Genomic DNA, 15,973 nt, shown 5'->3' with positions numbered 1-15,973 from the left:
TTCAATGTGTTGTTGTGTAGCATATATTTATGTCACCACAGGAATCTTTTCCTTTCCAAGAAATCAACTTTATACAATAATCTAGTCTCATCACTCCTTTAGTACTTACATTTTCAATGCATTTGGATGAATGGGTGTGCCTTTTCCCCATATTTTAAAAGGGCATCTTCACTGCAGATGGCATGTAAACACCACTGCAAATACAATCATAAAACGAACTATCATATTGCAGGTTCATTGGAATTGAACAGATAATTCGTATGCTTTTTTTTAACTGACCATAAAATGTAAGCCTACATTTTCTCTGGGCTTTCTTTTACCTAATACCTAAAGAAGTTATTAAATCCACAATGTTATCAGGACAAAATTATTCTTTAAATTACCACTGATAGTGCTTTATAGCTAGGATGTTCTGGGTATTTCATAACCCTGTTGGGAACACTTAGTAGTTGTAACCAGCCTAGAAAAATGACTGGAGCGTGGAACAAAAATATTTGTAATATGAAAAGATACATAATCAAACTGTTTTAGGGACCCCTTGGTCATCTGCATTTTGCTGGTGGGTAGTGGTAGCTTCGAGAACACTATCCAACCATCTCGTCCTCTGTCATCCCCTTCTCCTTGTGCCCTCCATCTTTCCCAACATCAGGGTCTTTTCCAGGAAGTCTTCTCTTCTCATGAGGTGGCGAAAGTATTGGAGCCTCAGCTTCAGGATCTGTCCTTCCAGTGAGCACTCAGGGCTGATTTCCTTCAGAATGGATAGGTTTGATCTTCTTGCAGTCCATGGGACTCTCAAGAGTCTCCTCCAGCACCATAATTCAAAAGCATCAATTCTTCGGCAATCTTTATGGTCCAGCTCTCACTTCCATACATCACTACTGGGAAAAATATCCTGACCACCCACCAGCAACCAGCATGAGTTTGACCAAACTGCGGGAGGCAGTGGAAGACAAGGAGTGCCTGGCGTGCTCTGATCCATGGGGTCACAAAGAGTCGGACACGACTAAACGACTAAACAACAACAACAAAATCAGGATGTTACTACTCCTCACATGCAGGTGTGTATTACAACGTGTGCTAAAATTGTCCTCTTTATCTACTCATACTATTTCCCTTGCCTTCTTTCTGTACCAGACCAAGACTTTGCTGCCTGCAATGGAGACCAAATGGTGCTCCCACTACACACACTGGGCTTAGGACTTCAGAACACAGCTGATGTTTCCATGTTCAGCAGCTAACCAGACTTGCAGTTGAATTGTATGCCAACACTTATGCCAGGTGTGGTATCGTCCACCAACCTTGAAGGCAGCAGGGTAGCTGAGGAAGTGCAGGGTTGGCTGTATGGCAAACACCTGTCACCCTCCAGCAACTTGCCTCTGCTGTGTAACCCCCGTCGCTGTTGCTTGAGGCAGCTGCCTCATTCCGCCTAATGGTTGGGCTCTTCCAATCAATTGTTGCTTTGAACGGTTAATTGAATTCAGAAGAGTTTGCACATCACATCTCTGAATGAGTCCCTGTTCTGGGCTTGTTCCCTCATTAAGAAAATGTAAACAAAAATATTCAGGGAGGAGGTGTTTCATGAGCTTCACATTCTTTCTGAGGATAAAAGGGTTGGTGTCTACCCAGCAGGGGCTTTATTTTAAGAAACAATTCTACAGCAGATGGTCGATTGGCTCAACTCATGAAGGAACATTACAAGGACAAAATGTACACTACCTCAAGAAGTAAATTAATGTCCAAGCTCTTTGATGTGGATACAAATTACACTTGGAGAAGCCAATCCAATTCTGGGACACTGTGAATTGATACAGATTGCTACCTGGAGCTGTGTTTTCTCCCTCCCTCTGATCACATCTGTTGAAATAAATTATCATTCTACAACTGATTTTCAGGCTCAATACCTCAAAACACTTCAGATTGCTCAGGAAGAATTCCTGTAAGGTTGGAAGGGCCTCATCCCAAGGAATCAAGCAGCAGGCACTAGGGTCCTTATTCTGCACTATGTCAGGGCAGCAGCCAGGCAGAGGGAAAGAACCTCTGCTGTTCTGCAGAAGCACCCAGATAATTGCCTGGGGAAATGTACTGTGTCTTATTAGAACAGCTGGGATGACTACAATCTCTGGAGAGCCATTATGACACACTTACATAACTGCTATGTCAGACTTACAACTCTAGAGCAACCTTTGGCAACCTGGTGCCCTCCAGCTGTTGCTGGCTGGAGCTGATGTGAATTTTAGTCCAAAACATCTGGCAGGGCACCTGGCTGGTGAAAGCTACTCTAGAGCAGTGTTTCCCAACCTTGTGCCTCCAGCTGTTTTTGGACTACAATTCCCATCATCCCTTGCCACTGGTCTTGCTAGTCAGGGATGATGGGAGTTGTAGTTCAAAAACAGCTGGAGGCACAAGGTTGGGAAACACTGCTCTAGAGAATCCTGTATGGTATTTTGCTTCTGGACTGCTACCTTCTGGAACCATTTTGCCTTGCCTCCTAGTTTTTAGATTACCTAATATAAAACCCTGTCTTGTGGAACACACTGCCCATTGAAGCTCGACAGGCACTGATATTGTACATGTTTTGTCAGGTGCTAAAATTATCCTATTTCTATAGATCTTCAGAGAAAGATGAATGAACTTATAGGCAGTATCACATTTCTTTTGGAAATGTTGTTTTCATCTGTTTTATTTATTGTATTATTGTTGTTGTTGTACACTGCTATAGTCTCTAAATCCCCCTGTCCCCCAATAAATAAATTAGAAATATATTTCTTCTGTCTCTGGCACTTTGGACTTAATAGCTGCTAACTTTGGATTTGAACTCTTGCCTGCTGGGGAGTGTCAGCCTTGAATGTCGGAGACGAGACCAAGGTTGTAGACTCCACCCAGTCATGAAACTCACTGCATGACCTTGGGCCAGCCAAAGTCTTTCAGATCAACCTACCTCACAGGCTTGTTTTGATGATAAAATGGAGGGAAATACTATGCACACTACCTTGAGCTCCTTGGAGGAATGGTGGGGTATAAATGGAATAATTCGTACAATACAATATAATAAGCAGTAAGTGTAAGCAGTCAGAAAATTCTATAACATTATGTATAAATAAATAACCGGCTGCATCCAAATAACTCTTGCTCAGAGCAGACCCACTGAAATTAATTTATGGGTGTGTCTACTCTGAGTAGAGAGTGGGCCTTAGCTGCTACAACCAAAACGATTCAATAATCTGTACTTAGCTGTTAGAAGGTGAGATTTATCTACCTACATGCAGGTATTGATTAGAATTGGCAGTCTGGCTTGAGGTGTAGCTGTGCAAGACAGAAAGCCAGCTCACGCAGGGGTCAATGTGGCTCAAAAGGGAATGGAAGAGGAATAGATCAGATACCTTTCAAAGAGGAGGGTTGGCAGGTTGTATTTACCTTGACAGTGATGTTTATTCTGTGGACAAGAGGTGTATGAGCAGATGGGGAGTTGATACAGCTGGAAAATGAAATGGCACTAACTTGACAAATGCCAGTCTAAAGGGCAAGCATTGCTTGAGGATCAGCTTATCTTGCTCAGCAGCTCCAGAAGAGTGTGGGCCAACTGGAATATTAGTTCTTTCTCTAGAGACAAAATTGGAGATGGCAGCTAGCCTGCATGTTGGCTTCCTTTTGTCGAATTATGGGAAATGCTATGCTTGTTAAAACAGGATTGTCTCAATGGCCAGGGCACTCCCTTGATGTACAGCCAACCAACAAAATCGCAGAATACTGTTTTTTATTGCTATGGACATAATTAGAGAAAGAAATCTCTCTGATAGCTCGATGTCACACAAGAACACTGGGTTTTTGTCTCTGTTCACCACTTTTGGCTGTAAAAGAAACAGTGACCTGGTGAGACAGGGAAAGGGCTACTGGGAAACAGTATGTTTAACCACTTGGGAAGGGGAAAACAAGGAAATGGTTGTGTCTGCACCATACATATGCTGCTTTCACAACCATGGCATCCTACAAAGAATCCTGGGAGCTGTAGGCTTTTGGGGGTGCTGAGGATTGATAGGAGACCCCCTCATAGAGTTACAATTCACAGCACCCTTAACAAGCTGCTGTTCCCAGAATTCTCTGATTGTCGAAGTGCTGTAAGAGTACTTTAAATGCATGATGTGGGTTTGACAAGCTATATTTGATTTTTAAGGCAAGTTCCAATCACACTGAAGTGCAGAAGGATATAAGAAGAGTCCCCAACAGATCAGATAAATGCACATTCCCTTTTTGGTGAACCAGATGCCTCTAGGAAGCACAGAAGCAGCGCTGTGCATGTTCCCTCTCAGCAGGTGGCATTTTGCTATTAGAGCTTTTCCTATTGAAATTTGACACAATAGTCCTTCTACCTGTGATCTATTTTTCATCAGGTTTCTGAAGCCCAGTAACCAACCAGCTTGGGACCTCAAGGATGCACAGAAAAGCAAATTTCAAACTCTCCCTAGAGAGCTGCCCAAACCTGTGCCTCTAAAGCAGTGTTCAGATGCATTCAGTTTATTAGCTGGACCACCAGTTAACCAGGCTGGAAAATAATTTTAACTCCCAACCTCAATTGGCTCTGAGTTGGGAGGTTCCCCACCCTTTTCCTTCAATGAGTGTATCACTCTGTTAAGCGAGCTTAATATTTTGTCACAATACTGTGTGGAAATGGCATTGAGCAGTAGGGGAGTGAAATATACTCGGAGTCGAGAGTGGATTTCATGCTCTTTATTCAGCTCATAGTGGTGAAGAGGAATGAAAGTTCCCCCAAAATATCTGCTTTATATACATTATTTACACAATGGGCCCCATGTGATTGGCTAATTCGGGGATTCTCCTGTAGGACAATCAGGTTGTGTATTCACTTCCACCTGGAGCTGGATTGGGTGGCTCCTGCGGACCAATCATATTGCTGCATTGTTCTAGGACCAATCATACTGCTGCATTCTGAACCCTATTGTTCTAGGACCACTCAAGACTGCTGCATTTTGGATCCTATTCAACTCAGTACATAACAGGGAGGCTTAAGGCATCTGAGGGAGGATAAGGTCAAGGCACAACCCTAACCGGATGGGGCCTAGCCTTGCCTAAACACCTCTCATGGTTGCACAGGGGGGTCGTGGATGTTTGATCTGCACCACTCATTGGTCTGACACAGATCAATTCCCCAAGCACCTTGGGTGTTTTCCAACCATCAGGCAGAATTCCATTTCAACAGCAAGCACTGAGTGGAATGATGATCTCTTCCTTGCCCGACTGCTATGCTAACCCTGCTTACCTGCTCTATAATCAAGGTTGTGGTTTGTTTTCACCCAAGACCATTGTTTAAATGTGTATTATTCCTGCTGTATCCAAAACCTGCCACACAGATTTTAACCTGCTGCGAATAATATGTTCATGAGGGCACCAAACGGATCTTGTTAGGGAAAGAATTCTACATATGGAGTGTCACAGCTGAAAAGGCTTACCACCCTCCATAGTTTCCTCAGAGTGGGCACCTTGAGGGTCCAGGTCCATTGGGAGATGTCTTTATTTGAAGCTGATATGGTAGCATAACAAGAATGCCATTATCAACCTTGAGCCTTTATAATACAGTGGCCTGCAAGCCTTTCTAACTGACAAGCTACATACTCCAAATAAATAAGCTAACTAGATGCTCCAGTAAAGTATATGCTTAGTTCTGGGGCTTTAAATACTAAAGTGGGTTAAAATGACAACTAGGGCAGAGTTAATCATAAACTAAAAATATTTTAAAGTAGATTATTCTTTGCAGCAAAGACAAGAAAATAACTAGTCTGGAAGATTGCTACTTCCAAAATACAACGGGCAAACACATAAGAAACCCTAACTGAGCAGCTTCTGCAAATTCCAACGCCTTTAAAGTCAATAAATAGTTAAAATGACAGAACTATGCTAAAATTCAACCTTGCCAAAATAATTTGTGCCCCCTTGGCCTTCTTAAGCTTAAAGGAGCCTGTAATCCACTGGAATTCTTTAAACAACAGCTGAGAAAAAGTCAAAATTAAGATATGGAGGAAGGAACACCCATGGTTATCAGGGCTTATAGGATTAATGGGAAAGGTTCTATCGCTAATGGGGGAGGAGGGAGAGAAGAAACTGTAAAGCTCACTGACTCCCTCGCCAAAGAACAAAATGTAACATCGGGTCAGAAAATTAGAAGCATCTGTATAAAAGGAACATTTTAAAAACGACATATAGTTTTCCAAGTTGCAGAAAATTATCGCACATTCAGAAGTCAATTCTACATACAGTAAATTGATTCCCAAATAGAACAAATGTATAAAGTGCATGCTCCTTAACTGCCCTTATTAAATGGGGACATCCCATTTTGGGGGCTGTGCTCTCAAGAGCATAGTATCCCAAAACATGTATTTTGGGTGCCTTGGCAGGTGTCCTTTTGGCTATGATCTTGCATGGGTCATGTGACTCACACAGGAGCACATTCCAGAAAACGCAAATCCTGGTTTTCTGTAGTGACATATTGTAAGGTATGAAGTTGCTCTTTGGTCCAATTTAAAATATTTCTTATCAAGGAAGTCAAATCGAAACATCATTTTTTTTTTTTTTTTTAAAATGAGGTTTCCACTCATGTAAAACATGACGAATTTAATGAGAAACAGAAATAGTTTATTTAAGAGTAGCACAACTTTCCTGAAGAGTTTTGTACATGTTAAACCCATTCTTTTCTTTATTAATAATAAAAAATTACAATTTCTAACTACAGAAGTATACTGTCTTGAGAGACAATGGAGCGCACCTCTGGGGGTGAAGCTAAACTGATGCGTTAGCAGCACCTAAGTGACCTTTCAAGGTGTGCAAGCCTGGGCAGTGTGGATGGAGGTCCTGGGCTGCCCAGATGACAAGACCTTTCTCTCCGCCTCACTGATGTAGAGCAAAGGAAAGCAGAACAATATGTTTGGCACCAGCTTGGCTGCAGGAGTTGCCAGAAGGAGGTGTACAAGACTACAAAAGACTAAAACCATAAACAAGAACTGGTGGTTATTAACCAGACGTGGACAATCTCAGACCCAGGGGCCAAATGCAGCCCTCCTGGTCTCTCCATGAGAGAGACCATTTGGTCCATCCTTACTTATGATGGCATCAATATTCATTTTTGTGCTGTACTGTACCAGTATACATGGGAAATGGCCTATAGAAGACTATAAATGGACAATAAAAGAACTGTAGGAACCCAAAGACGTGGTAAACAACAGATAATTCCTAATGCTCTGCTTTTATTTTGCAAGCATAGTTCCAGATGATTTGGAACTCTAGAATCCAGAGACTAATTCATGGAAAGAGAGTTTTGGCCAAAGCTTTGAAGTATAAGATCTTTGGAAGAGTATGAGTTAAAGGTCCAACTTGACTTCAGTTTCAATTGGTTAATGGAAGGGAAGTGTCACATTGCTCCAAATTAACAGCTCAGTGTTGGGATACAAAGTGGCATTTCTCTGCATTCTTTATGATAAACTAGCTGGCCCAAACCAGGCAACATTTTGACATTAAAGCTTTTTTTGCTCTGCTTTTCCCATATTTGAAAAGTTTCTGGAAGAAGAAAAAGAACAAGAGAGTGCATTTTTTGTTTGTCAATATGCTACCATTGTAGAACGAATTTAAATTTCATTTTATTACAGCTATAAAATGTCTGCCACATAAAGAGCAAGCGAATCAAGTGTGTGTAGTGTCACAAAATATAAAACAATCCCTAGATACTAAATAACATACTGCTATGAAATGCAAGACATAAAACAGAAATCATTTTTCACCTTGCACTGATAGAAGCAGAGAAACAAAGTGGCCTGGGTAGCATTTTTTGAGAGTACTAGCAACCAATAAGGGAAAGGACTTCAAACTATTTGCATATCAACCAGATTCTCAAGCTGTTCAATGGATTATATGTGCACCATTTGGGAAACACCCCAGAAGTTCTTGCCAAAGTGTTTCGGGTCTTAAAACGGTTTCAATATTGTTTTAACCATTCCTCCTAGTTTTTCTGTTTTCTCAACCTTAGGTTTGCCACATTTATTCACCAGTTTGTGATTTTTAAAAATAAAAAGTCCACTCCTTTTTTTTAAAAAAGGTATGCATTTTCCATAATATAAACAATTTGTATGCAATACTGCATACTATTCACTTTTTTTTTTGCAAGCAATTTCCCCTAAACAGCATGCCTTTTTTGGGGCCGTCCAATGAAGACAAACCTTGGAAGGTCCAAGGCGGACTTTTTTTTTATTCATGTGGTGCATAATTAAACTATGGAATCTGCATACAGTAATGACTTTAATAATAATGATAATTTATTATTTATACCCCGCCCATCTGGCTCCAGAAGAGGATCAAACAAATTCATGGAGGAGAAGGATATCAATGTCTACTTGTCATGATGGCTGTGTATAATGTCCAGAATCAGAAACAGTATGGTTCTGAATACCAGTTGACTGCAAGGGTAATTCTGACTTTCTGTCCTAGGTGTGGGTTTATCTGAGGAATCTGGTTGGCATCTGCAAGAATGTAACACTGGGCTTGATAGGCCTTTGGACTGATCTAACAGGGCTCTTCTTTTAGTCTTATGAACATTATTAAGTTGAAGCTAAGCATCTTAAAAATCCCAATGAAAGACCTAAACATTGAGACAAATAGCTGGATCATGTCCACTGTCTTTTAGTGAAAGAAGCAGGGCCAAACTGCCTTTTGACAATGCATCAAAATTAAAATGCCTCTTCAAAATGAAGGCAATATAATATTATTTGATGAGCTAGCTGCTGCTTTTGTCTATAAATAGAGCAACCTTTTAAAAAATAAAAGTCAGAATATTATCCCTGATTATCAAACCATCTAATTAATATAACCTTTGCAGAGTGACAATATTATATATAACTATGACCTTATTTATTAGCCTTCCGTGAATCATTTCCACCACTCTGCAGCACATTGCAGCCTGCAATTTCTACACTATCTCAAAAGTAAAAGGTGATATGATGAAGCTGCTGTCATGTTTCACTGTTAAAAATGCCCCAATCAAAATTAATATGTCAGGAGAGAAAAATGTATTTAAAAACTGGTCATGGGCGATGCACAATGTAATTGACCACTTCACAACACAATAAATCTAAATCGTTCTACCTTCAATTAAACCTCTCTCCTTTTTTTGCATTTCTAATAAACCCAATAAAATTACATTATTTTAATGAACACTGGCAGTTCTAGTAGATCTGGTAAGAAGTGGAAGTTTTTAAAGTTATTACCGTTCTTGCATGACAAGAATATTGAGAGTTAATGAATTTGTTTGCTACCATTGGTTGTTTGGATACTGAACTAAAAGCAAGCAGCAACAGGACAGAATAAATCCCAACTCCTTATTCATCATTCACATTTGTATCCCACCCTTTCCCCAAGGGCAGGATCAGGCTATCCCGATTTTACCTTGCAAGAACTCTCTGTGTAGTAGGTTAGGCTCATAGATCACAACTGCCCCAAAGTCACTCTGATGGCAGCAGTGGGTGGTGATAATATTGGGTGGGGTTAGCCCAGGAGATCTCTTCACCCCCTCTCCACATACATTGATCAGCAGCAGTGGTCTATGGGCAGTGGAAATCTGATATTTCGATCCCCTGTGCAGATCCAGCCTCAAGAGTCCATTGTAACATTGCCGGTTATACAGTACTGTTCACCTGGCTTCCCAATGGCTGCTTACTGAGAGTGAGCAGTGGTTATTTATTGGAGTCAGGAAGTTTACAGAATGGGATAGTCTATTCTTTTAGTACTGTGGCTGGTTCTGTTGAGGTTATTTCAGTGTTACATTTTGTTGGTTGAATGCTGCTTCTCTTATAACTTACCTTATATATTTTATTGGAAGGTTTCAACCCTTAATGACAGCCTATGAATGTTTTTAATAAATAAGGCAAAGCCAAAGGATAATGGGCATGTTGCATTTCACAGCCAACCAGAATATGGATATCCACCAGACCAAAGTACTTTTTTTTTAAGAAGCAGTACACCATTTTCAGTAGGTAATCTCTAAACCTATTAATCAGGGGTAGAGAACATGTGGTCTGTTAGATGTTGCTGAAGTGCCACTCTCATCATACTTGATCATTGACCATGTTGGCTTGGTCTGATGGGAGCTGGTGGCCAACAATCTCTGGAAGTTCACCTGTTCCCCCACCTACCCACTCTAGCAACAGCTCACATATTAATACAACAACATAATATCTTACATTCAGGTAGATAGCCGTGTTGGTCTGACGCGGTCAAAATAAATAAATAAATTGTCCAGTAGCATCTTAGAGACCAACTAAGTTTGTTCTGCGTATAAGCTTTCCTGTGTATCTGAAGATGTGTGCATGCACACGGAAGCTTATGCACAGAACAAACTTAGTTGGTCTCTAAGGTGCTACTGGACAATTATACGTACTATCTTACAGTTTATTTTACAGAATAAGTCATGCAAAGTGTTTGGAGCATTGAGTTCATTCCGACAACATACTAAATTTATGTAATGTATGGAGCTGAGAATGGTATCTTCTTCATCCTCCTTCATAAACCTTAAGCAAGGAGTGGACACTGTTTACCAGAAGGAGAGATTGCCAATCACCTGCAATTATTTAATCAACTTTTCCTTGAACTCAGGTCTACCAACACTTGGCTCAAGTAGACACACAGGTTCGTAGATTATGAAAAAGCAAAGATGCTCCTTCCTTAATTAAAAGTTCATTCATAGGGAGTTTTAGGACATTGACAAATGAAACTCCCTATGGATGATAATTTAATCAAGGAGGATCTTCACCAGAAACTGGAGGAAAGTAATAAGGAGCTCATTACAGAGTAATCACCCTCAATAACCTCCAGCAAAGCCACACATTGTATAAATAAAGCAGTGTGCTATTAAGTGGCAAGAGGCCTGATAAAATTGATTCTGTTTAAGGGTATATGCAGATGTAGCTTGCCTAGTGAGCCTATTGCAAGGGTGCGTTCCTTGTTTCTGTCATGTGAGCATCTCATTTTTGATAGGTGGGTATATATGCAGATAGATGTTACGTGTCATAAAAGGATAGACTGGTTCTGTGAGTACGTTTTCTCAAATTTCCAAGGGCAACCGCTTTTTCACAAGTATGTAAAATAAACGTGCTCAGCCACAGATAAGCTATTCCAGTAGAAACAGTTTTAGTCAGAGCACTGTATGTCTAGAACAAATAGTATTACAGTGGTACCTCGGGTTACATACGCTTCAGGTTACAGACACTTCAGGTTACAGACTCTGCTAACCCAGAAATAGTACCTCTGGTTAAGAACTTTGCTTCAGGATGAGAACAGAAATCATGCTCCAGCGGTGCGGCGGCAGCAGCAGGCCCCATTAGCTAAAGTGGTGCTTCAGGTTAAGAACAGTTTCAGGTTAAGAATGGACCCCCGGAACAAATTAAGTACTTAACTCGAGGTACCACTGTAGGTCTATTTTGTGACTGGGAGTGGTCACCGGGACTATATAACACCAGTCCTAAAGGATCTACACTGGCTCCCAGGTTTGAGAATTGGGGGACGCGGGTGGCACTGTGGTCTAAACCACTGAGCCTAGGGCTTCCCGACTGGAAGGTCAGTGGTTCAAATCCCCACGACGGGGTCAGCTCCCGTTGCTTGGTCCCAGCTCCTGCCAACCTAGCAGTTAAAAAGCACGTCAAAGTGCAAGTAGATCAATAGGTACCGCTCCAGCGGGAAGGTAAACAGCGTTTCTGTGCACTCCTCTGGCTTCGCCAGCAGTGGCTTAGTCATGCTGGCCACATGACCTGAAAAAACTGTCTGCGGACAAATGTTGGCTCTCTTGGCCAGTAAAGCGAGATGAGCGCCGCAACCCCAGAGTTGTTCGCGACATAACTGTCACGGGTCCTTTACCTTTACATCCATAAATATCTTGTACTAATAATAAGTATTTCTCAAATGACTTTCACACAATTTTGCTTTGTTTCTAGGCTCTTACTTATCAATATCTCTCTGTTGTTTCTGCTAGATCTTTACCATACCACCTTGTGTTGCAGCTATTTGCATCCTGAAACTGAATTTCTTGTTCCCATCCAGCAAATGAAGCACAGTTCTTCCTAACACAGGAGTGGCTAACTTTTTCAGTATGAAGGCTGCATTCACCCTCGGTGAGCCCTCCAATGTCTGCATGCCAGTCTGTGTAAATCAGCTGAGGAAGAGGATTCTTGCTTCTTCTCCTTGATCGATCAATCAAATGACTGGGGACTGGCGAGTGGGAATTTGCATCCCTATCAGGATGCTGAACTGAGCAGAGTTTTTTATAATATACACTTGGGAGCAGGGGTGGATCAGCTCCCAGGACAGAGATTACCCACCCCTGCTGTAGCACATACATGGTTAACCCCCTTACTAATTTAGGCCTATCAGTATAGAGCTTCACTCATTAAACAGTCATTAAAAGCTGGAATCTGATCAGTATTGGATTCAGATCTAAAACCCATGTGGCTGGGCTTGAGCTTATTTAAGTCTTATTGGAAGTCAGGTGTGCAGCCCTAATTTCAAATATATTAGCTTAAAAGAGGTAGGAGGTCATATGATTGAAGCACATATGCAAATCACTTCAGCAGTCACTTTTTATTGTTATCTTTTGCATACATAGCTGGTAAAAACCCAGGAACAGATAGTGAAAGTGAGCTTGGTTGCAAATGAAGCTTTTAAATATTTTTATGTGCGTTTTTATTCAAGAGTGTAAGAGACTTTATGGCTTTGTTTTATAATAGCTATTTATTTTGATGGGTTTTAACCACCACAAATGATTTTTATTGGCCTAACTGTTGGCGAAAACTGACACATTGTTATGTTTTATGCATCTCTTAAGTAATATTCTTTAAATGCATTGGCCTGTGAGGGACCTATTTTAATATGATGATTGATTGATTTTGTCAAATCAAACATGGCAGTGAATGTTTCCCTTTTTTTAGTTAGAATAAATAAATGCTGGCATTATAGTTCAGAGGAGTGTACGAAAGTACTGGAATCTGATCAGAAATACAAACAAACACAATTTTTCATTCACGACAAATTTTCCCCAGTTGTGTTCTAGAAGCAGCTATTTCTGCTCGTGAGATGGTAACCAAAAGTAAGTACATTGTATGAAAAAAATAAGGGATACAATCCAACCAAGGTCAATCACTTTCTTGTTATTCCTGGTTCCAGTGGAGTTAATCATGTCTCCTTCCACTGAAGTCAGTGGTACTTTGAAATGCTTCCCTTTGAATAGAAATTGTTCTTTAATCTTACCTCTGCAGATAGGAACTGGAAAATCCCAGGATGCTGTGTTGACTGAGTTAGCTATACAGGTGAGCTGGGGGTGTCCATCCAAGATGTATCCTGTCACACAGCTGTAGCGGATTTTGTCACCAACATCAAACCTTGTACCATACAAGACACCTTTAGGTGGGACTCCAGGATTTCCACAAGAACTGCTCTGTAATTCTGTAAAAGAAGAAATGGATCATCATCACTACAAGGGAACATAAGTGAAATAACATATATTTGAAACACCATTGAAAAAGCCTGCAAACACCCCGTTTTGCCCCTGCCCCATTCTGTCACTTTTTGTGATGTTTTCGGGTCACTTTCAAGTTCGGCGCAATGCATGTATGTGCGGTCGCAGACATGTTGGACGTGCCTAAAATGGTCGCTGCCTGGACTACGTAACAATCTGTTCTTAGGGGGAAAGGTCTCTGATATGATGCATAATGTCACAGTATAGACAGTGGTAAAAAAAATTTGGTGAAGCCAACTCAATAAACCAAAACAAGTAATCTAAACAATTCCTTTATAGCTTTCATAAAAGAGTTCAGGGCAACAATCAAGTAGAGTCAATTTCTACTAGCTAAAGAAATTATGATGCATTTTAGGGAGTAATATTCCAGCTCTACAGAAGCCCCACAGGAGATAAATCAGGACCTTGAGTACTGAAGATAGATAAAAGAAGTGTACTGAGAATAATTAACCTTTTGAACTATTTTCTCTTTTTTCCCCTGCAGCCAGAAAAATAAGGGTCAGAGATACAAGTAATTAGCAAGTAATGAAAACTGAGACACCAACACTTTGTTTTTTTAGTCTGCAGTGACCAACAAGCCAATTACACCAAGAAGAAAAAGCAACCACACAAGTTTAACGATAAACCACATAACACCAGTGGCTGCTTTTTGTCCAATGATGGCCATACATTTAAACAGCAAGATTTTAACACCTTTTAATCCTTTTGGTTTTTTGTACTTGTATAAATTATAATCTGAGGTATTACACTGAAGGAAAACCTATTTCCATATCAACCTGTCCAAAAGCTAAGGTCATCCGAAAATGTCCTTCTCCAAAGGCTTCAGCAAGGCTGATGTCACCAATGGATAGAGTTATGGAATTATCTCCCCAAGGAATCAAAGCTGTTATCATTTAGATGTCAGGCTATAACCTTGCTATTCACTCAGCCATGTACCTGATTTTTCCACCTGCTGCTTTTATTTATGGTCTGTTTTAGTATATTGTATTTAAAATTTTGTTTTCATTTTTCTGTTGTTGAAAACCACCTTGGAAACAATCATGATAAAGTGCAGTATAAAAAAAACACCCTTGTAACTTTCAAAACACAATTGTAAATAAGAAAGTTCCCACTCCTATGCCCACCTGCTGCGTCGCTGAGTTCAATGGTACTTTATTCTGAATAGATACATATAGAATTGTGCTGTAAAGGTGCAATCCTGTACCCACTGGGCTGGGAATGCACCCTGGTTCAATGAGGATTACATCTTGGACATAGAGAATTTAAATTGGTTTAGTAATGATATTGACTAGGAGTATAAAGGTGAAAATTCATTTTTGTGCTATGATGAACGCTCCTCTGGACTGTTCTTGGGGTTCTCCCACACACCAAGTCATCTTTTGGGGGCACCATGGGGCATGGAGGAAGGAGAGCGGGAAGCCCCACTGCCCAAGGGCTTGCACTAGGAGTATAAAGGAGTATGAGTGTACATGACTCATTAGGTGAATCCTGTCATTTATAACTAGTTCTGCCTGCTAGAAGGGGACTTTGGAGGTGCATTTCTAAAACACAAGCAGGCCATGGAGCAAAGTTCTCCTGCTTAAAGTAAAAGAAAAAAAGGGGGACTCACTCAGGGCAAGTGAATACCCTCAAAGCACATCTAAAGTAGCTGCATTGATCTCAACCACCATCAGCTGACAGCATTCTCCTTTCTTTCTCTCCTGACTGTGCTCTCCAAAATAATATGTGAGCACGTTAGAGGTTTTGCCACATCTGATTGCTTATTGCCAATGGATTGCTGGCTCTAATGGAAAAAAAAGTGATGAAGTTGGTGGAATCATTTGGCCTAGCTCCACAGAAGTCAATGTAATAGACTAGATTCCATTATCTGAATTCTTGGCTCACAATATTTAATTTTCATTCATTCTCTGGTTCCTCCCTGTTTTATTACGGCTCTGTCAACATAATTGCCAATATATTTAAAAGAATTTACTCGTTAATTCAGAGAATATCAGATTGCATAATCATTCACTCTTGCTAGTAGGTAGCTCAGTATTCATTCCCCCCCCCCATATACTCTGGACTCCACCTTTCGGTAAGAAATGCCAGTAACAATTTTATTTAACCTATAAAAGCAGGGAAAACTTCCTTTCCTGTAAGTACTACAGATATATAAATAAGGGGAAACAACTTCTATGGTTGAAGCCATTTCCTTCTGGTCTATTGGGCATACAATTAGCTGGCATATCAGCTGGCATATCACTGATTTTCACAAAATTTCTTTTATCCCTAAGTAGCAGATATTTTATATATTTTGCTTGCTAGTGAGGCTCACCAATGCAGACTTCCAAGTGCATGGAATGTGAAAATTGTTTTAATTGCAGGAATATGTTATGTGGATTCCTTTGAGAAAAACCTATGGGTCTGGCATTATTT

The 15,973-nt window shown here is 40.5% G+C and overlaps 1 protein-coding gene across 5 annotated transcripts in view; it reads right to left on the bottom strand.

The window, feature by feature from the left end:
- Nucleotides 1–15,973, bottom strand: part of CSMD3 (CUB and Sushi multiple domains 3) — a 584,176-nt gene that overhangs the window by 394,641 nt on the left and 173,562 nt on the right. For all 5 annotated transcript variants that reach the window (XR_014170321.1, XM_081918582.1, XM_081918583.1 and 2 more), the window contains exon 4: nucleotides 13,291–13,485. Coding sequence is in view for 4 of the 5 variants with exons in the window: in XM_081918582.1 (XP_081774708.1) it covers nucleotides 13,291–13,485 (195 nt within the window). In the remaining variant the exon portion in view is untranslated. The remainder of the gene's footprint in view (nucleotides 1–13,290; nucleotides 13,486–15,973) is intronic.

The sequence above is a fragment of the Podarcis melisellensis genome (genome assembly GCF_964234715.1).
Source record: "Podarcis melisellensis genome assembly, chromosome: 7".
Classification (NCBI taxonomy): domain Eukaryota; kingdom Metazoa; phylum Chordata; class Lepidosauria; order Squamata; family Lacertidae; genus Podarcis; species Podarcis melisellensis.
The sequence above is the reverse complement of the archived record's forward strand: the minus strand, read 5'-3'. Positions and strand labels throughout refer to the sequence as shown.